We start from the raw sequence: 27,840 nt of genomic DNA on the forward strand, positions 1-27,840 counted from the left end.
TATTCGACGATCCATTGCCGAATGCCTTGCGCGTATTCTCAGTTATAATAAAAAATTCGAACAAAATCAAACGAACGGGCATAGCTCTAGTCTGATATTTATACATGAAACTGTGTCAAAATATTTTCAATAACGTTAAGAGCAAGAAAAGTCTGCAGCGATTTTGATAGCCCACGCAGTGCAAGTGTTATTTACACGTCATAATTTCATAGAAGTTTGACGTTTAAAATGACACTTGCACTGCGTGGGCTATCAAAATTGCTGCAGAATTTTCTCGGTCTGACTCTAGCTAGACAGGAAAATGTCCTGACTACTTGTATGGCAAGGGAGTTTTCTTTTGTGGTTTTAAGCGGGAGAGGAATATAATAGTAATTACAGAAACATATCGTATATTTTATACATATCTACAAAATTATGGCATAAATATATCTAAAGTATCACATTGGGGTTCTTGAATCTCTGCCCTGAAGCTGGGATCTTAACGGCTGTAACAAAAAAGAACAATATGTTATAAAAAATCAGAATAATAATGTAATATTTTTATCAAGCAGAAATGTCTGGGAGCAATACTACAAATTTATATTTAAAGAAAAATGGAATAGAAAGATTTGCGTAATCGTGACCTGTACGGTCAGCCAAGAAAGTGGTCTACCACTTTTCGACTCTATCAATCAGATGATAGAATCGAAAAGTGGTAGACCACTTTCTTGGCTGACTGTACCACGCGAACAAAACGTCGTAAGCGCAGTGGGTGGTTAATAAAGTCTGCAATCAATAGAGCTTTATGCAATGTCACTTCATCGAATGACGAATATACGACTGAATTTTAAACACTGAGACCGGCCGATCCTAAGAGGGTTAAGTTTTATAAGGTGCACCAAAGAAGGCCCATCGTTAATTTTATTTTAATGTGAACTTGCAGTTTTGTTTATGGTACTAGCGAACATGGACCCATTTAGGTACACTTATAAAAGTATGAAATTCTAAAAGTAGTCAAGTTTAAGAACGGGGCCTTCTTTGCGCAGGTATATGTAAACCTTAGTACAAGATGCTTTAAAACTTACCCGTATCCGCTCTTGTATCCGCCACCGCCTCCAGCGCTAGAGCTGGCACTGGCACTGGCGCTAGCTTTAGCACTCGCACTGCCGAAGCCGCCGCCGCTGCCCCCATTTCCACCGCCTCCGTATCCACCGCTACCGCCGCCGTTGTGGCCGCCCCCGAATCCGCCGGAACCGCCGTGGCCACCGCCTAAGCCGCCGCCGCCACCACCGCCGTTTCCGCCTCCGAATCCACCGGAACCGCTGTCTCCGTGGCCACCGCCTCCACCGCTGCTGCCGCCATAGCCACCACCGCTGTTGCCGCCATAGCCACCACCGCTGCTGCCGCCATAGCCACCACCGCTGCTGCCACCATAGCCGCCACCGCCTCCTAATCCGCCGCCGCCACCATGGCCGCCTCCGAGACCGCCGCTGCCGCCGTGGCCGCCTCCCAAACCACCGCCGCCTCCAAGACCACCGCCGCCGCCATGGCCGCCGCCTAAGCCGCCGCCATTGCCGCCTCCAAAACCGCCACCTCCGCCGCCTCCGCCACCACCTCCGTAACCACCGCCTCCGTTGCTACCACCGCCGTACCCTGTAAGAAAAAGAAAATTATACATTCATTGTCCGTATCGTATACTCTTCTTGGAACACGAAAATTTAAAAAGCCCTAGAGCGTCCTGAACTAATGTCCCTAATACCTAATATTTAATAGGATGAAAAAAAACTTGTAAAACTCTACAAGTTTTCTTTTCCATTTTTTCAGCTATAAGCTCCTTACTTGACATAGCACCAACCAGTCCTATGTCAAGTAACGAGCTTATAGCTTATTGGGATATGTATGTATTCTTAATGCCAATTAAGTTTGTGCAAAATTAGCGTGCTCAGGCCTAATCGCATTACGTAACATTTTGTTTGCGTACATGATGCTTATTATTTGATTAACAAGATTGGCTGATACTTGACATTGGGTTTGAAAAGGTGGACAAACAAAACACCAGCACGTGTAACTTTATAAATACCTAGTAAGTAAAACAAAAAATATATAAATAGGTAATCAGATTCTAAAACCGGCAGACCGGACCGGTCGTTTACATAATGTTTGCAGTCTTTGTCAAAAAACAAAATATTACTCACTTTCAATCGAAATTATAAACAATAACAAACCGTATATTTAAGTAGGTAACGATAATAAAAATAAGTACTTATATATAATTAAACTTTTGAAATAACTTCTGTATATTAGTTAGTATAATTTATGCACTCAAGTTACTGATAACTTTGTTATTTAATGATAACTTTGTTTTCCGCTTACTGCTCCTACTTACACTAGCTACTTTAGATTAGAAATTATTTTATTAAGGTAGGGCACACAAAAAAATGCAAGGTGTTTGGGTATGCCGATGACATAAAATAGTTATTTACGGTACAAGTGCGGAAAAGAGGACCATATGTAGTGTAATAGTACATTACTACAGAGGCCGGGACGAAAGGGGTTGCCGGCCGAAGACATATAGACTCTGGATAGCTCTGAGCGCGGGCAACCCCATTTCCCGCCGAGGTATGTATAGTGCTTTTCTCAAATATGCAATGAAATAAATAAGTAAAATAAAAAATCCACGAAACCCAAGTTTTATTTATAGAAAAAACTAAAAGTAAACTACACCCAAAATATAACCAACACGTACCTATATCATTATCACGCGTATGTTTTACACGAGTCGTGTATTTTTACTACCCGTATATTTTCATGTATCTTTGATTTTTTCGCCTTGTATCCGTCTGACTGTCGTTTTCGTCACATAAGTTTACATAGCCTTTCATGTTGATATCATGTTTCACATACATCGTTGCTTTATGCATGGAGTAAATAAGTATAATTTCCACAGTGTTGACGAGTTTGTAGTTACATTCATTTAAAATATGCCACAAAACTGTTTCTAATAAACTGTAAGCCATTTTTCTTAGTTTCTCAAATAATAAAATTGCCATAAGCAACCATATACATACTTCGTCTTTGACTTGGCGGCAGAGGCAGCAAGTTATTAAAATCAATTCTGCTTACGCTGCCAATTCCAACACCTACGATTACAATTAATATTAATTTCATTATTTCGTCGGAACTCATATTAAAGTCAAAAAATCAACAACGCACCATAAATCCAATAAAACAGAATGAATATTTTTCAACTTTACCTCCATAACAATTTAAAAAATATAACTACGCGTGTTTGAGTAGACCTTTTACCGCTAACGTTTAGATGAAATATTTTTATTTGTGTAGTTAAATTTATAATTTAAAATTATAAAATTATTGAATGTATTATTTATTAAGTTCATGTTGATTTTATACAAATAAAACTGCAAATTATAGCAAACATTGTTTTTTGTTTTTTTTAATAGGCGTAGGGGCAGAGTGTCATTACGAACCATAAAGCAAATACTGCCTCTAGTTTTTTTTAATGGATGAATGCCACGATGCTGTGTCACAAATATCTGTGAAATGAAAATTAAAAAAGAGGACTTTGCTGGCCTAGGCCTGCAAGATGTGTATGAAATTCCATTAACGACCTTTTGTCCTAGCCGCACCTGAAACGTCATACTTCGCAGCCTATTATAAGGAACATAACATCAATATTTCATTGCATGTTTGAGAAAAAACTTTTTTAGCTGAGTTGCTAAAGAAAGTCGGTAAAAATCATGTCGCTTATTCCACAAATTAAACGGGACCATCAGTAACAGTGGCTCTTTTGCCGGAGATTCGACAATATGGACAGTAGGCTTGTAAATATAACTCTCGCGTTGAATGATGGTTCCTTATGATAATTTATATAGTTTTATATGGAGTAGCTGTCATGTAAAATGTGTGTGTGTAGTCATTTTTTGAAAGTTTTGCCCAGTAATTTATAAGAATTTATCATTTATCTTCAATTATTTTCTGAATTAAGCCCTACTAAAAGAGACGAAGGAACTCTCATAGGGACCATCATTTGAAGTGAGAGGTATAGGAAAGTATAGCAAATTTACCTGGGTAGGCGTGGGCGCAGACGAGGAGCCCTAGGGCGCAAGTAGCGAGCACTAGTCGAGCCATGATGCCGACTGTGCCGGGTCTCCGACGACCTATCTTTTATACACACCCGCTTATGTCATACGAGTAAATTCTTAATTGACCATCAGTGGAGCTTATTACTGTGTAATAAGAGTTAAGATTAGTCATCAGGGATGATGGTACGAGTACAAGGATAGTGCGAATTCGCGGGCTCTTCACTTTTTACGACAGCTTTTTGTTGGTGGTTTTTAGGGTTCGTGCGAAATGTTTTGATGAACTTGAGATAACTAGATTATCTGTACTGGAATACTTCGCCTTTAGCATTTTTTAGAAGAAGATGCCTCACTCTTTGGAGTCATCCAACAATCAACATATTCACAATTCGTTCATGTGATGTGGTGCTCCCTAGATTCCCTAGATGTAATGCCATTAGCAACTGCTGAAATTAATCTTAGAAACAAATTAAGAGTGGAAATATTCACTGTCTTTGGTGGGACTTGAACCGAAGGCCACCGGATCGCTAGCCCGGTGCTCTTCCATCTGAGCTACCAATACCCTACCCAATATAGCGAATATTTGTTAGGTACACCATAATATGAGCCTTTAAGGAGGCTTAATAGTATTGTTCGCAGACGTTTCTGCTTGATACAAAATTCTGCTGAATTTGCTTATAAGCTACTCTAAGTTACCTAGTCTGGAACTGTGGATAGTGTGGATTGAAGACAACACGAAAGGAAATGAGGGAGATGTCAGGTGCAAAGCAAGAAAATAATTAGGATCTCGATCAAGTGAATGATTTAATAATCATCATGCCTAATGGCAATGACAATCGGTCGGTAAGCTGGCATTGGATATAATTATTTGAGCTCGAAGTTTAATGTACCTGTGCATGTATCTGCAAATTAAGTTTTAACTTTTAAGCAATATAAGCAAAGTAAAAAATCTTTCAAGCGAAATAGTTAAGACTAATTACATTATGGGAATATCTGTACATATCCGCTCGAAGCGTATTCAAATGTCAGTCACAAGTGTCACAACCATTTTTAGCTGTTGGTTTGTGTGTGGATATAATCTAAATTATATATAACTAACGAGAAAAAAACATTTATTTATATAGGTACAATATGTATACAGTGGTAATAAACGAAATTAATAACTAGCTTAAATCTAAAATAGGCCCCTGAGGCATTGTACCAACTAATTATCTGTCTATTCTATCTATGAGGATCTACTAATCCTATCTTGGTATCTAGACTAGAACGAAAGAGATAACTGATGTGTGCTAGGCTTAGATATATGACCTATAGTAGAGCCTCGATAATCTGAACTTCTGAAAATCCGGTAACCGCGGTTATCCGGATGAACCACACTGAAGCAGCTGATTTTCGGGGTCCAAGTTAGCACAACTTTACCATACTTTTTTACGTGGCTGCCTTCACAGTCATAATTTACATTTTACAATAAAGTAGTTACCTATAGGTAAGTGCTCACAAGGTTCATAAAGCTAAAGAGTGTTCCGTATTAATAAATGAAAATTTCAGCGTGACTGCGTACTTTTTTGATTAATTGAGTGTCGATTCAGTCCTAAATATGGCCAATATGTCCATATTTTGTAGATAATACTCAGAACCCTCCACTGCCTATGTAAAATATGTATTATTATTCTAACTCAATCAACAATGAGTAAGTGGAGCCGCGCGATAGTTTTTTGATTTCAACTTAACCAAGCGTTATGATTGTATGATTATTTTTTACTGGGGTTGAGCAAAAAGTTCTCAACAGCTCTGGGTGCGTAGCTAACGTGCCAATCGTTAATGCTCCGTAGCGTGTCGTAGTTATCTCTCTCTATCACTCTTTCCCACTAGTGCGACAGTGACTTGCGTTTCGTTCGTTACGGAGCGTTAACGATTGCACGTTGGCTATGGACCCTGGTCTGGGCGCAATTGCTAAGTATACCTTTGTGCTTCATTCCTGGTAAGTACTTAAGTAGTAGTATATGGGTGTGTTGTCGTAGTAATAAAATGCCTTAGTCAATTATAGTGCGTAGTATCATATTAAAGAAATAGGTAGACTAACCACGCTAAGTTTGCACAGACTTGGCAGTGACAAATGTGACTTATAAAGAAAAAAATACTCTTGTCTTATTTTATCTTCATGAGGTGTCCTTAGTTTTCATTATAAAACTTGGATGCGTTGTAAAATTGTCACGTTTCAATAGAGTAATAAATCGTATTATAACCGCAGAATAATCAATTCTACCTATAATACGCAGAGATTTACCAGCTACCTTGTAAGTGACGCTCCTAATAAATACTTACATGTTATAGTGTGAATCAAACGATCTGATCTAGTTTACTCAAAGAGTCTCAAGAATACAATACCATTGAGTGCCCATACAACCATTTCCAGTCGCCGTTACGACGCGGTGTTGACACATCTTGTGTCGACACCGTCTGTTTCGGTCACAATTCCAGTCGCAGAGTCGTCGCCGTGTCGACACAGTTACCAGAAATGGGGAAGGGTCGACACATGACACAAAGTGACATAAAGTGTGGTCGCCGTGTGCACACATTGTTTCGGGTTTGCGACTACTTTATGCCAAAATCATTCGTTCATTCGTTCATTTTGTTCCTGTCAAATGGAAACTGTCAGATGGAAAAATACTTAAATAAAAATAAGTGACATTAATACGCCATCTCTAAAACGGATTACAAGACGTAATTATATATTGTTTGCATTTATATTACAATATGACTTAAATTATTATGGGGAATTAAACTGCTCGAGTGATTTGATAAACTAAGTGTAATATAATCAACGCGCCACCACATTGTTTTAGTTTAGCCGGAAATGAAATTGTTTACTTCTCAGTGCCTGTGTTCATAACTATATTATTTGAAGCATTTTTAGTACTTCGATGCGTATACTATACTTAAATAACAGAAATAACGCTTTACATACTACGAAACTTGTTAATTATGATGTATAAATATGGTTTAAGGCTGAGAAATATTGCAGTCACAAAGTAGTTGCAATGTTTCGACTTTGTGTCGACTCTGTGTTGACACATGACACGCGCTGTCAAAAGTAATAACAAAGTTACTGGTATGTTACTGGATTTGCAAAATGGCTCCTTGTGTTGATTTGTTTTCAGATATTCTCAAAGTGTAAAAATGCCGTGGTCAGAGATGGGCATTAATCGATTAACTGTTTATTCGACTAATTAATGGAATAAAAAAAGTTAATTCTCAAATTTTAATCGCGATTAGTTTAGTCGACCTAACATAGATTGAAATTGAATTAATCTGAATATTAATCGAATAAATTATCGATTAAATCTCGATTGAAAGTTGACAGGGGGCCATTTTTGTACGTAAAAATAATAGAAATGTCTTGGTAGCAAAACACTTTGTCATAAAAGTCGAGATGGGTGTCGATATATAGGTTTTAGGGAGTGCCGATTTCGAAAATAATGACCATTTTGGAATCCGAAATGGCGGCCATGCACTGTGTCATAAAAGTCGTCATGGATGTCGTTTTATACGTTTTAGGGGGCCTCAATTTTTAAAATGATGACCATTTTGGAATCCAAAATGGCGGCCATGCACTATGCCATAAAAGTCGTCATGGGTGTCGTTTTATAGGTTTTAGGGGGCGCAGATTTCGAAAATGATAACCATTTTGGATTCCAAGATGGCGGCCATGCACTATGTCATAAAAGTCGTCATGGATGTCGTTTTATAGGTTTTAGGGGGCCCCGATTTAGAAAATGATGACCATTTTGAAATCCAAAATGGCGGCCATGCACTATGTCATAAAAGTCGTCATGGGTGTCGTTTTATAGGTTTTGGTGGGCGCAGATTTCGAAAATGATAACATTTTCAATTTAAAAATGGCGGCAATGCACTATGTCATAAAAGTCGTCATGGATATCGTTTTATAGGTTTTAGGGGGCGCAGATTTCGAAAATGATGACTATTTTGGATTCCAAGATGGCGGCCATGCACTATGTCATAAAAGTCGTCATGGATGTCGTTTTATAGGTTTTAGGGGGCGCAGATTTCGAAAATGATGACTATTTTGGATTCCACTTTTATGACAAAATACGTAGCCGCCATCTTGGATTATAATACGATCATCGTTTTCGAATTCTGCACTCCCTAAAACCTATAAATCGACATCCGTGACGACGCAAGTTATCTTTATTTTCAGATCTAACAAATTGCTACAGAATACAAAGGACAAAAAAGAAGCGAGGAGGTAATGAAACAAGCAAAAATACAGATGATTCCTCGACGCAATTGGGTGATTCTTAAATTGTGTCCAGATTTTTTTTGTCATAAAAGTTTATATTTTTCACATATTACTCTCACAAGTTCCGTGACATTTCGACCTTGTAATTTTTTAAGTAAATGTTTTTGTTTATCTATGAGGATCTCACTAGAATAGTATAATCAAGGTATGTTTATATTTGATGAATGAAATAGTAACGCAAAAAAAAATATATTTGTGTCTTATATTCCTGCCGAAGACTTTTATTTTACCTTTTCCTTCTACACAAGTTTGGCCAAGTAATAAGAATTTAGGGCTCTCAATTTTATTTTGACTTCTACAACAGTAAAGCTACGAGGCCATGTTTGGTATCGTTTTCGTATAAATTCGCAGTACCAAATTTAGTTAAGGTATCACATTGACACCATTCCGAAGTAAAAACATATACACTTATTAAAATACTTTCTTTTAAACTCCTCTTCACGCTTAAACTGCTGAACAGTTTTAATTTAAATTTGGTACACATATATTTTGAGTCCCGAGACAGGATATAATAAGTTATCTCAAAAATCATCCTTTAAAGGTGTGAAATGAGGTGTAGGGGGGAATTCAGAATTGACTTCTTGAAGTTAATACTGTTTAAGTTTAGGTTTGAAGTCATGTTTTTTCATCATTTTTAACTAAATCAAAGATGTAGACCATCCCAAATTTCATATAAATCGGTTCAGCGGTTATTGATTTCCCGTACAAATTTCCACGCCACTTTTCACACCTTCAAAAGATGATTTTGGTTATAAGATCTATATCCTATGTCCTGTTCCGGGACGCAAACTATTTCTATACCAAATTTCAACGAAATCGGTTCAGCGGTTAAGCGTTAAGAAGAGTTTCAAAAAAACCGGCCAAGTGCGAGTCGGACTCGCGTATTAAGGGTTCCGTACATTAAGTCCGACTCGCGCTTGACTGCACATTTCTAATAGGTTTTCCTGTCATCTATAGGTAAAGAACTATTTTGTGTATTCAGACGGACATACATACAGACGCACGAGTGATCCTATAAGGGTTCCGTTTTTTCCTTTTGAGGTACGGAACCCTAAAAAGATTTATTTTTATTTTGTGGAATGGTGTCAATGTGATATCTTAAATGGATTCAGCACCCCAGATTTATACGAAAACGATACCAAACACGGCCTAGCACCTTCACTGATATAGATATATCAAGATAAAATTGAGAGCCCTAAATAAACTTTCAAGAGCGGATATCTCAAAAACTATTCAACATTTCGAAAAAATTGACTGAATAAACTTGTAACAAATTAAATTAACTTTCATTTTGTATAAGTGGCCATGTCGCTGAGATGCATAGTTTCCGAGATATAATCGAAAAACGGGAAAATGGGACCTTCAAAGCCCCCTCTCTCTCCCCCGCTCAAGGGCTACGGCCGGGGACTTTTGATATGTTCACCTCCCTAACTTTTCAAACCGAGTTACGGAGTCAAAAATTGTGTTCCGAGCATTTCCCTCTACAACTTTTGGAGCATTCGTTGCCTGACCTATGTAGCTTATTGAATTTCTTTAAAAACTTTTCTGTAAAAGGTTGACGGGTGTTGGGTGTTTATATGGTTTCGGTCGATTATTATCATTTGCATTGCCCATGATGACTTACTAGAATTACGAGCACACGAGACACCAATAGTAGTTTGACAAACCTTGGTTTTCAAGAGGTATTTTATATTGACATTTGCTGTCACAAATTTGCTGTCAGATTTAGTCGCAAACCGCACGCAAAGTGCACACAAATGTGTCGACACCTTGTTACGGAAAAGTGTAGACACGGCGACGACACTTTGTTTCGAAACAATTCTAGACACATTGTGTGGACTCTGTTACGACACATCTGACATTTAGTTACCACTTTGTGATTCTGCGACTGGAATGGTTATATGGGTGGTAAACCACAAATTAGGATAATCACCTCGTAGTAAAAGCAGATTATAACCGCCTTAAAATGTTAGTATAGATTAACGACTCTATTTCTTTAAACAATAGACTACAAAATACACTAACTAAATAATGGCTAACCTAACTTTTTCTGTATTTAACAACCATCGACACTCAAAAAGAATGCACCCAGTAGAAAAACAGCTATGAGATTCCATAAAATTTCATTATATTATCGGCTCTATAGTCTTATCATAAGGATAAAAATGCTTTGAAGGTAAGAATAACACTTCACACGTTTTGCATTTAGAGATAACAGATGTGCCGCCAGGGTCGTACTCGCATTGTTGCAATTGATAAGCACGTGGTTTATCTGTTTATGTCGGAATGTTATTTAGTGGTAATTTTTTCTGACCTATACCTAACTACAATTGTAATAAAAGAGCGAGCGAGACACCAATAAAAAAAAACTTGCCTGTTATCAAATTGTGGGACACATTATGATATGATTGTAGTTTTAAATCTTAATGTCTAACTGGCTTTCGCTCGTTCAGTACATGTGTTCTTATTCAATTCCTACTGATCTTTTACGCAACTTGTCTAAGTTTTACCGGACATTCCCTGCTTTCGATTGGATTTTGTACCTTGTGATTTTAACGACCCTGACTACGTTTTACTGGACTTGATAATAATTATGTGGCGACCGTGGGTCAATGGGAGTGCAAGTGGATATTAACTAATATGTATAATAATTATACATTTTTATCTTTCTACATATTTTATTTAACACCAGAATACGTCCCTGTAGTGGCTAAGGTGCATGTGACTTTCCAAAAGATTGAATATGATATTATCTTTTTAGACCATTTTAACCCCATTCAACAAGAAATAAGGTTTAGAATTCAATATACATGCAATGTACTTCTAACTTATTTTGTAAGTAAATTGGTTGGCGCCTACGAAAACAAAAGCAGATAATAGGATTGTAATAGAACAATGCCATTGTTAGTACAGGTAAGTGAACAAGATCAGTTCAAAAAAAATTATCTATACCTTCCTTTTTCTATTCTGACGGGCAATATTACCGGATAATATCAAAGAGCATATAATTTACGTTTTAGATAATATGGAAATGCCTGATACTGTAAAATTGACGGAAACATTGTCAAAAAACATTTTTTTTTAATTTAATATAATTTTTAGGTGCGGGCAGACCGAAAAGGACATGGCGTGGCGGGACGACTTGGGCGGATTCTATCTGGATTCTGGATTGATGGGAAATTACTATCGATATACGGCGCGATTCGGGAAATGAATTAGAGATTCACTAGATATGAAATAGTAAAGATATGTGACGTTCTACGGCAAAGGCTACCTTATGGCGGCTGGTGCTTACGCTATTATTAACGCCGCTCCAATATTCAGCCGGGGCAATGGTACCTTTTGCCGTGGAACGTCACATATCTTTACTATTTCATATCTAGTGAATCTCTAATTCATTTCCCGAATCGCGCCGTTAATAGAGTGGAGGAAATAATGGGAGGCCTTTGCTCAGCAGTGTGGGACACTAAATTAGGCTAATAAAAAAAGGAGCGAAATAATGTTTCCTTTCGGTCGTGTTTTAATTTCCACTACTCGTTGCGAATTTCCTATTTATCGCACTTGTATCGTAATGTTAATGTACTATTACGTGCGTTTTATTTATAGGTAGCTATGTACTTATATCTACTAATATTTAGGCATAGGGAAAAATATAAGTAAGACAAGAGTGCTCACTCCATACATCAGTTTTGGCACCAAAAATATTAGTATTCTCATAGTCGACATCTAGCATCGAGTAGCTAAGCGGAATTATCAGTACGTTAAGTAGTAGTAGTAGTACTGTCAAGTGACAATAGATGTAGCACCGACCGGAAAGTCTTATGTTGTTGAGATTAGAGTTACTACTCAAAGTACTGATAATTCCGCTACTCGATGCTAGATGTCGACTGTGAAAATACTAATATTTTTGGTACCAAAACTGATGTATGGAGTGAGCACTCTTGTCTTACTTATATTTCTCTATGATTTAGGTAGTGACCAACTGCGTCATTCGCATCATATCATTTTTTATTTGCTATAGATAGCTAGCTGATACCTATACATCAAGGCCAAGGGCTTTTTTGTGGGGCTTTATAGGACTAGGATCAAAACAACTAGGTAGTCATTTTGAGTAGAAATAACATCAAAATAAAAAAAATAGCGTAACATTCTAACATCGTAGAGTTTGGCTAGTGCCTGTACCCGGGTCGTGCTAATTCCTGGAATTCGGTTGCCAAGCGGGCTGTTTCTATATAACCGCAACGCGATCAGCGCTAGGCGAGGACTTCATAGAAGATGAACGAATTTGTGTCGGTCATAAAATAAAAATATATACTTACGCCAAATCTTGGGATTAGTTGCCAAGCGGACCCCAGGCTCCCAAAATGCCGGGACACCGCGAGGAGGAAGAAGATAAAATAAAAAACAGAGCGTGACAAATAACAAGATTATCTAGTTAGAGTTGGACCAAAAAAAGTCTGCAGCGGATTTGATAGCCCACGCAGTGCCAGTGTCATTTATACGTCATAATTTCATAGAAGTTTGACGTTTAATATAACACTTGCGCGGGCTATCAAATCCGCTGCAAACTATTCTTGGTCTGACTCTAACTTCTTATTAAGTACCTACATGAAGTTACGGCCCAATTCGAATAATGATTTAAAAAGTCACAGCGATACGATACCGATCTGTCAGTGTCAAAAGGAACTTCTTTTGGTCAGGGGTGCGAAACTCCTGACTTCGGCCAAACTCGGCTCCGCTCGGCTCAGCATTGCTCCGAGCAATTATTAGGGTTGGCCCCACTTGACTTCCTTTGGCGTGCACGACCACAGATAAGATAATCACTTGAATTTTGACAACCCTAAATAGCCGAAAGGGATAGTGCCATATATTAGAAAGGGATAGTATGATTCGACCCTGAACCGCTGTCAAACTTCGGTTTTGTAGGAAGCTTCCTTTCTGTACGGTAGTACTATTATTTATTCTGTGTTTTGGTTGAAGAAATGTCACTTTTGACACTGACAGATCGGCAATATCGGTATCGTACCGCTATGACTTCTTAAAACATTGTTCGAATCGAGTCAGCCTCTAAAGGGGCCCACTGATTAACAGTCCGCCGGACGGTATCGGCCTGTCAGTTAGAACAAAATTTTGACAGTTCCGAACAACTGACAGGCCGATACCGTCCGGCGGACTGTTAATCAGTGGGCCCCTTAAAGAGCGCAAATCAGTATTTATAATGTACCTAGTACCTACTAGCAAAGACATATGTAACTTCGTATAAGACGAATAAAGTTTAAGGAAAAAACGTGCCTCAGATTTCAAGTAAAAGTCATTCTCGAATAGATGGCGCATACACCTTTAGCCTATCCTCGGCTAGATGGCGTGACGACACCGTTTCATATTTAACACATAGATATCAGTGAATGAACATTGGATCAAAATGATAAAATGATATTTTTAATATTTTTAATGTTTCTGACACTTAGAGACCTTTACATCTCTAAGTCAACTTAGGCTAGTAATTATGTGAAGCTATACTGTCTTTTTATGTAACATACGAGCACAAAATGCCGTGTCTTACTGTTACATGTTATTACTATTTTAATATTATTATAGGCCGGAAGCTTGAACATGTCATGCTCGCTTAAAAGTCTTTACTTACGGTGGCGTCGTTGATCGGGTCGCCACTTTCCCGAATGAAGGTTGAGGGAGGCGATGGCTGAGATACGCGTCATACTCGTGAACGGGTGCTGTTTGTGGAGACTGGTCTGTTTAAGCTAACACAAGCTATTATACTTAGTAACTTTATTTTTATTAATTAATTACAGTGAGACGCCTCATTCTGCTCTCGTATGTTTCTTTTCTCTTAATGAATGTATTAATTATACAGGATATTGACTCTTGGAGACCCTATACATCTCTAAGGATAACTTGATAAACTATATAATCTTATAGTTCTGACACCTAGAGACATTTACACCTCTAAATATTATAGATTTTTTTTTTTGTGTTTTGTATCTGTATTTTTTATGTAATTCGACATTAAGAGACCATATACATCTCTTAGTAATTGTAATACGTTAGATTGAATTGTTAGTTTTATTTTATAAAATTGTTGATGTTATTATTTTTGCTTATATGTAAATTCAATGATGACGTGTAAAAGTGCCCTTGTGGCCTATTTGCTGAATAAATGTTGATGATTGATGTTGATGTTTGATGTTATAAAAATAACAAAATCATTTTATCCATATATATATACATTTTTTGATAACTTTATACGTTTTCATTTTGTGTTTTAGTCGTGTGTCGATAGATGGCAGTAAATTTACAGTGACTACAAAATTTACAATGACAGGACCCCTCTATACTATCTATTCTTTTTGCTACTAGTAAAAGTAGTAAACCATTAGTTGCCATTAGTAAACATGCTTCTTGATAAAAAACTATAACAACACAGGAGCTCGTATCGAAGCAGGCAGACTCGAGATTCTCCGAACACACGGTAGCATTTTCCTTAAACAAATTCGCAAAGCTTAATTAACTACACGCAGTTGATATTATAATTGCAAATTAACATTGAGCGAATAAAAAGGTTAGGTTTTTAATGTTCAATGCAAAAACGTGCGATAAACAGGATTTTTAGTATATTTACGTATGAATCATAGTTTTTTTAGACTGTCTGTAGGAAATGTAACGATTTTTGTCATGAATCTAGTATAACTGGATCAGGCATGAGGGGAAATGATCGATCGGGATAGTCTTATGTATCCTTCAGTAGGAGTAGCAGCGAAAGCGCTATTATTGTTTGTCCTTGTCACAGTCTCACATATTTTTTGTTCCCCACCGTAAATTTAGTATGGATTATGGTGGGCAACAAATAAATTCGACCAATCATAGTGTCGCATTGCGTATGTTTTGTCCCTCACGGAGGCACGCGTATACCACTTCTATAGAATGCAACCTTCTATGTAACTGTCACATTTTTGACGTAAAATGCTTAAACATAGCAACACTTTAGTATCGATTTTTTAGGGCGAGCGAAGCGAGCCCTATCACTATTCGACAATCTATGCATTCTTGTGGTACACTTTACGGAAAAACTATCGCACTGTTAGGTTTGAGATTTAACATAGTAATTTATATTCATGTCTAGATGTGTTATCAAGCATAAAAATATCATTATATAAACATTAAAAAATAAATAAAACGGTAAATAATGTGTATTACTACTAACGCCATCTGTTGGACTAATGTTAGTTATTTATTTCTCTAACAGATGGCGTTAGTAGTGACAAGGTTAAAGGTAAAATGCGCTGGGTTTTTTTGTTGTGGCTTAATATAATTGGGTATTTGACTATACTAGTCAAATGAGTTTCTTTTTTCGAACTGTCAAAACGATTTGCTACTATGGAATTTATATGAAACACTAGCATGTGACGTCAAAAGCAAATTACCTACTCTGTATAGTTGTTATCGGGATTTAAAATAGAAATTGTGACTAAAAATAACTGCTAGAGTCTGGCTAGCCAAAAATTGTTGACAGATATTTCGTTGTTGTATCACTAATTGTCTATGATTAAAAAAAAAGCTAAAAGTCAGTTGTCAATTTATGTCATTCATTCAAATTGTTTGCGGTTTATAAGGGGTTTATTTTAAATAATATTAATAATGTCTATACTGAGTGAGGTTCGCAAACTATTATTTAAGCTCTTAAATAATTTCGACAATGTGCGAAGTCGACGTGTAGCGTTGTATAACAAAGAACTGCAATGTTTGCAACTCCTAAACAAATGTAAACAAATTAGGAGGTTGGTGCTCTATAAATATTTTGATACTTAGCATTTAGCATATTATTATTTGGCATAGTACTTATGTATTTTTTTGGTGTTGGATTAATATTACGGTATTATCGAGCTAGGTCTTATTTAAACTACATTTAATTTTTCGCCTTGTTACAATGGTATATGGTGAGAAAGTGTTAACATATGTATTATGTGTTTATCGTTGACTGTACTTTACATAGTGGTAGAAATTATGTGAGCTGACTTTGAGTGCACGTCAACGTATATTTAACTTATATCCTTAGGTACCTTACGTGTGCACAGTAAATCAAAAATATTTTCTAGTATCAAAACTATAATTCCTACTACACACAGTGTGACCAGCCCAAGATTTTTTGAATTTCCCGCCAAACATTTGTGTATTATTTCAGTAGCCAGATTCTATCTACGTTTCTCTATTAATCTTCTGGTGTTTTATTTCTTGCATGGTGTAATAGTTATTTGTTTTACAAGGGGGCAAAGTTCTTGTTTAACTGCTCGTGCTAATATTGATACCCGAGCAAGCGAAAGATTCCAAAATTGAACCACGAGCGTAGTGAGTGGTTCGAAAAATGGAATCTTGAGCGTTGCGAGGGTTTCAAAGCACGAGGGTTAAACAAAATTTGCCCCCAAGTGAAACACAAAAATTTTCACCACACCAACCCGAAGCAAATATTAAATGTAAAATATCAAACAAAATCAAACCAAATCAAATTCAAATGAATGTTATTAAATATTTATCATCCAAAATCATCATTTAAAAGTTAATTCTACCAGCAAACATAAGAAAACAACTCAAAATTTGCATTTGATTACTTTGCCTCACATGTGAATTACTGATAGCAAAGTGCAACTTTGCTATTCGTTTTTGAAGTGCAAAGTAAGCCTTTCCGAGCTGGTGTGGTGAAAAATAATTTATAAGAACAGTCAAATACCCTATTAGTAGGTAATCATAATTAATTATGGGTGAAATTTAATACGTGACTATATATTTTTTTATTGAATGGATAATCGCTTTTACTACTATGGCGGTTAAAATCACACGTGATTGATTTCGAAATTGCGGCAGTAATGCAGTTGGCAGTAATATCGCAGTCGGCAGCAGTATTGCAGCGCGATATTACCGTCTTACTGTTTCAAATGCCAAAATCGATTTCGCTGCCAGGGTTTTTGACATTCGAGGCAATAATGTAGTCGGGAGTAATATTGCAGTCAGCAGCAGTATTGTAGCACGCAAATGTCGAAATCGATATCGCTGCCAGGATTTTTGATATTTGCGGTAGTAATGCAGTCGGCAGTAATATCGCTGTTGGCAGCAGTATTGCAGCGCGATATTACTGTCTTACTGTTTCAAATGCCAAAATCGATTCCGCTGCCAGGGTTTTTGACATTCGAGGCAATAATGTACTCGGCAGTAATATTGCAGTCAGCAGCAGTATTGTAGCGCGCAAATGTCGAAATCAATATTGCTGCCAGGATTTTTGATATTTGCGGTAGTAATGCAGTCGGCAGTAATATCGCTGTTGGCAGCAGTATTGCAGGGCTAAGTACTGCCTTACTGTTTCAAATGACAAAATCGATGTCACTGCCAGGGTTTATGACATTTGCGACAGTAATGTAGTCTGCAGTAATATTGCAGTCGGTAGCAGTATTGCAGCGCGCAAATGACAGGCGCTGCCAGGATTTTTGATATTTGCGGTAGTATTATGCAGTCGGCAGTAATATCGCTGTTGGCAGCAGTATTGTAGGGCGATATTACTGACTTATCGTTTCAAATGTCAAAATCGATGTCGCTTTCCACTCTGGACGACCGGCTAAAACAAGACAGAGGCAGAGGGCCCTTTTTATCCACCCTTCTATCGGGTGGCAGAACTTCCCACTTCCCAGGAGCAGTGGGAATGTTTCTTCCCAACAGCTCTCCACAAGCTGCCCTGCGTTGACTGATTCTACTGGTCCATCAGCAAGCGATGGGGTTGTCACATCGCTACGCCCATATTCATGTCTACCGGTCAAGAAGCTATAGGTGTTCCGGACATTTGTAAGGCTTGCTCGGAGTTTAAGCCAACACGTGAGGCCCTTTTGACATTTTAATGAGATGTAGTAGTAGTAGTAGTATTAGTAGTAGTAAAACACTTTATTGTACAAAAAGAAACATAAGATAAGACATGAAAAAACACACAAAGTTTTATAGTACAAAGGCGAACGTATCCCTTTCAGGGATCTCTTCCAGTTAACCTTTGAGCAATTGAGGGAGAATTGGAGAACGGTAGACATAAAAGCTGTACTAAACGATATAAAAATATGAGAAGTTTTGGATACATCAAGATATAGATTTGACGACCGGTCTGGCCTAGTGGGTAGTGACCCTGCCTATGAAGCCGACGGTCCCAGGTTCGAATCCTGGTAAGGGCATTTATTTGTATGATGATACAGATATTTGTTCCTGAGTCATGGTTGTTTTCTATGTATTTAAGTATTTATATATATCGTTGTCTGAGTACCCACAACACAAGCCTTCTTGAGCTTACCGTGGGGCTTAGTCAATTTGTGTAAAAAACATGTCCTTATAATATTTATTTATAGATGGTTCCCTTGTAATAGATTAAACCTACGTAATGTTAAACACTCATGTATTGAAATGTAGGAAACAAGAATATATTCGCTTGAGGAATTTAATATAAGTACCTATTGATATAATATAATACAAACACTCTTGATATAATATAATACAAAATGATATGGGGTATTAATTATTTATAGAAGCCCTTATATCATATCATATCATTTTTAGAGTTCCGTACCTCAAAAGGAAAAAAAAGGTCCGTCCGTCTGTCTACTAAGACCTTTTAACTCGGGAACGCGTGGATGTATCGAGTTGAAATTAAAAGCATAACTTACTATGTCCTAAAAGCTGTGAAAAGTTTAAACTTCTAAGTGATCGGAAAAATAGATACGGCGGTTTATGCCGCAAAAAATGTTATAAGTATTTCGAAACTCTCAAAGGAATCAAAATGTACCTATAAAGGGGCCCACTGATTAGAACTTCGCCGGACGATATCAGCCGGTTAGTTAAACGCAAAATTTGACAGTTCCGAACAACTGACAGGCTGATATCGTCCGGTGAACTGGTAATCTGTGGGCCCCTTAAATATGGTAATTCCCGTTGATCTAGAATTTCTAGAACTATGAAATTTGGCAAGTAATATCGTTACTACAAGTACTGGGAAAATATTTGAAAACTATTTTTTTTGTAAATAAATTATTAAATACGTTAAATTTGTACGGGACCCTCGGCGGACGAGTCCGACTCGCACTTGTCCGGTTTTTTAAGATGAATCTCTTATTAAAAACTACCTTAGTAATTATATATAACTATATATGTAGAAAAACTCCGCGAGCCCTTACAAAGCTCTGCTTTTTGCTAGTTTAGTTCCACTTTATTTAATTTCTAGGTACAATTTTATGTCGCACATGTGTCGCACTATAAATGATAACTGAAAAATCAGCCCTAAGATAAGTTATTGTATTTCCTCGGTTTTTACACATTACTTTCAAATTTTGAGAATGAATAAAACAATAATTATAAGTATAAGAAATGTATTTATTTGCTAACTTCTTTATATACCAATTTTGTTTTTGGGGTTACATTTATCATACTCTGACGGCCTACCGCGAGCCACGTTCGACGTGTTGCCTCTCTGTCGCACTTGTAAATTCGTACGTAAGTGTGACAGGGAGGCAACACGACGAACTTGGTTCTCGGTAGGCCCTCTGATTCACAATCGTAGTTGCCTGCATCTCGCGAGAGTTAATCTTGACGCCTGCAACAAATAGCAGATCACAGTTTTCGTTCCAAGATTTTGTGCTTATACTGTTTTATACGGGGCTTTCATGTTCCATGTGTATCAAATAACTTCATTCCCGTTGCCAGGGAGTTTTGGGATTATATTGAGCAACTTTTACTATGGGACCAACCCCGAAATCACGAAAAAAAAAATTTTGTTGTTTCATACACTTGGGCTGGTCCATTTTCTATGAGAGGGCACTGGGAGGGTAAATATTTTTTCGCTATGTCGGGGTTGGTCTCATAGTAAAAGTAGTTCAGTATAATCCCAAAACCACCCTGGCAACGGGAATGCAGTTATTTTTTAGCCACCCTGTATATCTCTCGCGTCAAATGATGGTTACTTTGAGTTCTATGACAGTTCCTTCAAGAGTCTTTTGGTCAAAAAACTTTTATTACCTATCAAGACCGAGTGTAATGAAGGTTGAGCCAAGCAATATACAACAATCGAGAGCAGCGAGATGATAGTCGAACGGAGTGTGTCATTTCTAACAATATGCCAGGGTAAAGTATGACATGTACACTTTTATACATCTTTCATGTGAAAGAAAGGGACAAACTTCTCTCACTCGGCCCGTTATTTCGCATAAGTGCACGGTCTTGATATAATAATAGGTCTTTGCTTTTGGTAAGCTTAGGTAATTTAAAATAATTGAAGAATGGTGTTTCTACCCTATTTTTAGTTTTTTTATTACTTAAATGTCATATTTCTAAATGAAATCATGAGTGAAACTTTCAAAAAATGACTTTTCATTCTCTTAAATTACGTACTAGGCATGTGTATTTGTAAACACGGAACCGATAAAAAGGATTTTAATGAAAGTCAAAAAATACAAAGGCAAGTAAAGACGAAAAATCAATTTATTCTCTTAGGTTTAATTTTAGGGATTGTTGGTTGCTTTTTTTTTAAAGTATGACTCAATTATTGTATAGAATCGAAACTACTTAATGACTGAACTCGTTTTGGCAAGGAAGTTAATAACTAGCTATATACTAAAATAAATAGGAACATTACATGTTAAAAACTCCATATTGGTTAAGTATCATTGGTACCATAGAAATTACCTACTAACTAACCTGTAGGTTCACAAACTTTCTAATTTCCATGGCAGTGTGTTTATTATTTCTTTCCATATCCATATCCACCACCGCCTCCATATCCAAATCCACCTCCGTAACCACCGCCGCCACCGCCGCCGCCGCCGCCGCCGCCACCGCCTCCGTAACCACCCCCTCCTCCGTAACCGCCTCCGCCTCCAAATCCACCCCCGCCCCCGTAGCCACCTCCGTAGCCACCGCCGCCTCCATAGCCACCGCCGCCTCCATAGCCACCGCCGCCGCCATACCGGCCACCTCCATGTCCACCGTATCCACCACCGTAACTTTTGTAGATAACTATTTTCTTTACACCGCCATATCGTTTAAAACTGCGTTTGTCTCTAATCGTCTGATCTGCAAAACAAAACTTTAGTTGAAACACGCAGTAGGCAATCCACTCCTTTAAGTCCTTTAGAATACAAAATTCGTCGTAAACGTAATGCAGAAGAAATATATAAAGGTCATTCTACTCTCATTCGCCTGGATATACCTATTCGCAAATTCCCAAAGGATACCGCTTAGCTGTAGATGGAACTTGTCACCAGTTGCACCAGTCACCAAAAAAGATGATAATAAACCGGAATTTCCTGGGAATTTGTGAATAGGTATGGCCAGGGGAATAATATTTTTGTAGAATTACCCAAAATCGAAACTACGGTGGGTTGCCAACATTGAAAAATAAAAATACATTGGGTTATTCAATTTCCTAAAGGAGCCCACTGATTACCAGTTCGCCGGACGATATCAGCCTGTCAGTTGTTTGGAGCTCTCAAATTTTGCGTTTAACTGACAGGCCGATATCGTCCGGCGGACTGGTAATCAGTGGGCACATTTACTCCTCTAAATATAGGTGACAGAAGAGACAAGATCAAACTTACACTTTAACTGACTAATAAAATGTTATAAATTTAAATATCTAAATTTTCAAACCTGAATTTATGATGGCAGCACTCTCGCACAGACATATTGTCAACGCAAATACCACGAGTAACACCACTATTAACTTCATTTTTGATAATCACTGTTTCTAAGCGAGGCGGTCCTTTTATACGAATTTATACGTCCCCATAAGGTTATTTACCAGGCTCTTAATCCTCTTGTTGTTCATTTAATAGATAACTGAGCTGTGTTATGGATTTGTTTTAGGGTATCGTGGCCGTGGTCAATTTTTAGCGTAATGTACTGCGCCGTCACAGACCCAGACCCAGACAAAAACAAGTAAAAAATATTGTAAGTTTATGTTAGATAATATAAAAAAAAGGAAATATTGCCGGGAACATTTCCGAGAATATCGGTAGGGTAATTTCTGGTATCGAAATGGTAATGGCACATCACTCAGAGTTCCTAAATATAGTGTATGTAGGTATAACGAAAAGTTCCTAAGTAAAGTTTTAGACCTATATAAATAGGTACTAACGTAGTTAAGTTGTATAATAAACAAACCACAGCCTTGATAAAATTGAAGATGCGAGTTGAATTCGCGGAATCCTGCAATACTATAATAAAAGTTTTTTTTGTTACCTAAGAAATATTGTTATTCTTTGCGGGCAAAACCCGTGGCCCGGTCGAGAGCTTCGAGTGTTTTTGTCTGTATTTACGTCATTCAATAAGTTGTTTTGTTTTAAGTAGAATCATGTAGAGCAGCGGTCGGCAACAGGCGGCCCGCGAAGCTCCCTACCTAGCTATTTTGTATTGTAATATTGACAAATGACAATGTCTGATAAAGTCATAAATATTAACAAAGTGCGGCCCGCGTCAATTTAGGTAACTACTATGTGGCCCTTGGCTGCTAAAAGGTTGCCGACCTCGGATGTAGAGTGTAGTGTAAAACAATAAAACAAGCTTTCTAAGGTACCTATACCTAATGATTGGACAATCAAATGGGATCTGGGTTGTTATGAAAGAAGCGGTTCACCTTTTTTCAGAGTTAGTTAGTTTCTATTAGTACTAAAATATTATATAGCTGTAAAAGTAGGTACAGACAATTACCAGGTAAACTATGACTCATGCTAGAACGGGCCGGGTGTGGGCCGATCCGTCCGACACTTCATTTTCTATGATGGGTGATCGCGCGGTGATCACGTTATACTTTCTATAGAATGTATGGTGTCGGAATCAAACCCGGACCCGGACCGTTCTACCGTGACTCATCCTAAAGGATCACGCTAGACCGGACCCGGGGCCGGGCCGGAACTTCCGGCGCTTCGTTTTCTATGGAAAGCACCACGTGATCACCGATCAGCCGTCATAGAAAATTACATGACGGACACCTCGGCCCGGGCACGGCCCGGTCTAGCGTGAGTCATACTTTAAGCCAGCCAGGCATCGTCGTGCTTGCATTAACCACCTAATAATCGCTCTCATAAATATGTGTTTACCACATATCACGAAGCGAAGGATTTGTAGTGATTTTCCTATAATAGTTGTTTTGATGCGATCAATCTAGTGTCATGCGTTTAATTGGACTAAGAATTAATCAATTAATTTTTAAACTGTATGGAGTATCCTTGATTCATATTAATCATAAGATAAATAACCAACATTAGGAATAATAATATTATATTCCTTATGCACATGGAGCATAAGGATCATTTTCTGATGGAAAGACCCTTATGCACACGAAGTATAAGGACCCTTCTCTGGGAGAAAGCCACATTTTGACTTATTATAACGTAAGCGTAACGTTATTATACATTATAGGTATGACAATTGATGTATTGTTGGCTGACGGAAATAATTACAGAGTCAAAAGGTTGCAAAAAACCTAGGTTCTATAAGCGATGACGCCAACCCATAAAAAATAATAGTAGTATTTTGCCGCATGATGTCTTGATTAGTAGTTGTCTACCACATGGAGCCTTTATTAAAACACAGCAGAACGCGCCTAGCTAGGCTACGGTGACTGCTTAACATCAGGCGGGCCGTATCTTGTTTGCCACCGTCGTGGTATAAAAAAAACTTGCTTACAAAGGGGTATTTTATATTTTATACATTCAGACCCATGTAGGTACTCCTTGGGTCGGAGGGCGCCGTGGTGGAAATGTCATCGATCTCAGTGCGCCGTCACGAACGGCAAAGAGGGTGAAACGCCGGAGTGGGTTTAGTGGGTAGGGCCAAGGGGGGAGAGGCGAGTCCCACACACCGTGCGTAAATGCATTACCACTCCGTTAAAGAAAAAAAAAAAGGTACTCCTTGGGTTTGAGTGATATCGGAGGTCAAAATATATCAGTTGATTTTGTCGATTTTGACTGATCACTTATTTGACCTTCGATTATAAACCGTCGATTGGTTATGAATTTAAAGATCAAATTAAAAATACGAGAGCGGGTTCTCAGTACAAAAAAATGTACAGCCAAGCTTTGAATAATCCACAAACTACAAAGAAAACACTACCATTAGGTACCATATATTTAGCAAAATATCTAAAAAACATTTATTATTGCAGTTTTGAATGATTCAGTTAGTTTCACTAGACTTATATCGACCGGGATATGTACCATGAATCCCTTTTGTATTATTTTCGAAACCATAATAGGGAAACTCACGAAGGTAATTACACTAATTACGGTACCTAGTACGGATACGGTCGAAAGTATTAATTTATGACCCACCTTGTCACAGTGACAATCAATATGAAAGACGCTAGAGACCTCATACTATTGCCACTGTGACAAGGTACAAAATGGGTCATAAATTAAAACTTTCGACTGTACCTACCGCGGTCGATATAAGTCTAGTGAAATTATTATTGATAGTAAGTATTGTTAAATTGTAAATGAATTCTTTTATATAGGCTTTTATTCAGAATCACATGATACTGGGAGAAAATATATAGTGGCCCAAAATTTATGGGCATATATTTTTACGTTTTGCCTATAATATCTGCTGTAATTATGTTGTAGATAGTAGGTATGCTGATTAGTGATAATGATGATGCTACTCAAACTTACTGTTTGTAAGTATATTCAAATAATGTTACTTATGCATATTTCTCATGTGTGAAGTGTAATTAAATAAAATATTAAGTGTTCCGTGCAAAGCTTTGTTCACGGAACACTTATTTTTTATGAGAAAATGAATAAGAAATAAATATCAAAAATGTATGGAATTCCTGGGCCTACTTTCCTACTAATAAAGTTAGAAACATTTATTCATAAAGGCCTATTTATGACTCAAAAAAATCAACTTAAGTACCTAATACTCGATAGTCATCGACTAGTTGAAAGAAGAGAGAATGAATGCACTAAGCCGGCTATTTACTATAGTGTTTTTTGCTAAGTTCGCTTCGTTTATTTCTATGTTATTTTGGATTTTCTTGGCAATACGTACCGCGATGTCACTGTTCTCGCCCTGATTAGGTGATAGGAGTACTAGGAGTAAGGTAAAAATGAACTAACATAGAAAAAATATAAACATTTTAATTACATTATTGTACAAAGATCACAGTCTCATTTAAACGCTAATATTTAACCTACTTTCCGTAACCGTAGCCACCGGAACTAGCAGACGCTGAAGCCTTTGCGCTGGCAGAGGCGTAAGCGCCAGATCCTGAACCACCAGAACCACATGAGGAGGAGCCACAGCCTCCACCGTGTCCAGCATCACTGCCCCCATGGCCTCCGCTACCCCCATAGCCCCCAGCGCCACTGGATCCACCGCCTAATCCACCTGATCCACCATATCCACCGGATCCACTACCAGATCCTCCGCCCAGGCCACCGCCGCCCCCGTAACCTCCGGCAGATCCACCTCCTAGTCCACCTGATCCACCATGTCCACCGGATCCATGACCGTCATGTCCAGATCCACCACCAAATCCTCCGCCGAGGCCACCGCCCCCGCCATATCCCCCAGCACCGCCAAATGCACCCCCTATTCCCCCTGATCCACCATGTCCACCGGATCCACCAGATGCACCACCCGCTCCTCCGCCCAGGCCACCACCTCCTCCGTAACCTCCAGAGCCGCCAGATCCACCGTCTGATCCACTATGTCCTGATCCTCCGTGGCTTCCGCCTCCGAAACCTCCTCCTAATCCGCCCCCATTGCCTCCACTTCCACTACCACTCTGAACGTACGCGGCCTTTCCACCGTCGCTACCGCCTCCGAAGCCGCCGCCACCGCTAAAACCGCCGCCACTTCCAAATGAGGCTCCACCTCCATAGCCACCCTTTCCTCCGCTACCTCCTCCAAAAGTGATTCCACCAGAACCTCCATCAGAGCCGTGACTTCCTCCGGTGGAGCTATCGTAGCCCTTTCCACCTCCACCGCTTCCTCCGAACGATATTCCGCCTGATCCTCCATCAGAACCGCCATGACTTCCTCCACCGTTATGTCCGCCACCGCCTCCAAGGCCACCACCGCCTCCAAATCCACCGCCGCCTCCGTACTCTCCTCCTGAACCTCCCTGGCCACCTCCATTAGATCCACCGCCGCTGTAACCACCGCCTCCTCCATATCCGCCATTTCCTAAAGTGCCCGTAAAGGCGAACCCGCCAGATTTACCATCATCCGACTTCGTATAAATTACTTTCTCATTTCCTCCGCCAGAACCTCCAAAACTACCTCCGCCATGGGCACTGCCTCCCACACTCTTTGCGTGGTCGATACCAGATCTGACTTTCTCTAGGATTTTGTCGACGCCGCTCTTGATGCCTTCGAGGTTGAAGCCGCCGTGGAATTCTCCGCCGCCGTCGCCGCCGCCAAATCCGCCACCGCCGCCGTAAGCGCCGCCGCCGCCACCGCCGTAGCCGCCACCACCGCCGAATCCGCCGCCGCCGCCATAGCCCCCACTGCTTCCTCCGCCGTAACCTCCTAAAACAAGAGGAAATAATGCACTTAGTATTTACGTCATAATAATTAAAGCAGATAAAACTATACATTTATTTACTGTAGGCAACTATACGGTTACTTGTAACTATGTATAACAATTCAAAGCCTTACCCAAAATTGTTAGGTATCTTGCTAAAAAGGCATGTACCTAAACAACAAACTTAAGCCTAATGCCAAATGCGAAACTTGCGAAAAAAACATTTAGGCAATTCCATTGTCCGGGCCGGAGCTTCCGGCGCTTACTTTTCTATGACATGACAGGCGATCATGTGATGATTTCCATAGAAAACAATGCGCCGGAAGCTCTGGCCTGAGCACGGCCAGGTCTAACGTGAGCCATCCTTTATCGTTCCTTGATGGTAAAGTAGTCCGTTAATTGGTTCGCATCACTGAACCACTATAAACAGGTAAGCTAAGCTGTACATATCGATAGGATTTTAATTTCAAAACGGATTGTACACCTTAATTTTACACTTTTCATCCAAATTGTCTCTTTTAACTTACTGATAATGATTAAGGTCTGGAGGGTTAAGAGAAACTGTACGATGAAAGACCTTCTTCGTATTTTTAATTGAATTTGATTTATGCATTAGTTTTATTTCTAGTATTATCATTTTATTTAGTTTTTAATATCTTTTTTAAGTATCTCTAACTGTTTATTTTCCCTATAAGTGTTTCTCTTGCCTCATAATTTCTCTTAACCCACCTAACCTTAACCTATTAATTTTAAACCCTACCTGCTTGCGCGAGCGCGACCACGCACGCCGCCACCAGACACGCTCCGAACCTCATGACTGATTCTATACTACTCACCATCACCCGGCATCCTTTTATATCTCCTATAATACATGCGTTAGACTC

The 27,840-nt window shown here is 38.7% G+C and overlaps 1 protein-coding gene across 1 annotated transcript; it reads right to left on the reverse strand.

The window, feature by feature from the left end:
* Positions 1-376: 376 nt before the first annotated feature.
* LOC134790017 (uncharacterized) lies at positions 377-27,809 on the reverse strand. Its single transcript, XM_063760758.1, has 6 exons — positions 27,717-27,809; positions 25,909-26,961; positions 25,621-25,815; positions 21,220-21,501; positions 1,065-1,485; positions 377-485 (listed from the first exon to the last, which is right to left on the reverse strand). Exons 1-6 carry the CDS (start codon positions 27,793-27,795, stop codon positions 479-481), a joined length of 2,037 nt encoding a protein of 678 aa, XP_063616828.1. The 5' UTR covers positions 27,796-27,809; the 3' UTR covers positions 377-478.
* Positions 27,810-27,840: the final 31 nt, after the last annotated feature.

Source organism: Cydia splendana, chromosome 4 (genome assembly GCF_910591565.1).
Source record: "Cydia splendana chromosome 4, ilCydSple1.2, whole genome shotgun sequence".
NCBI classification, from domain to species: domain Eukaryota; kingdom Metazoa; phylum Arthropoda; class Insecta; order Lepidoptera; family Tortricidae; genus Cydia; species Cydia splendana.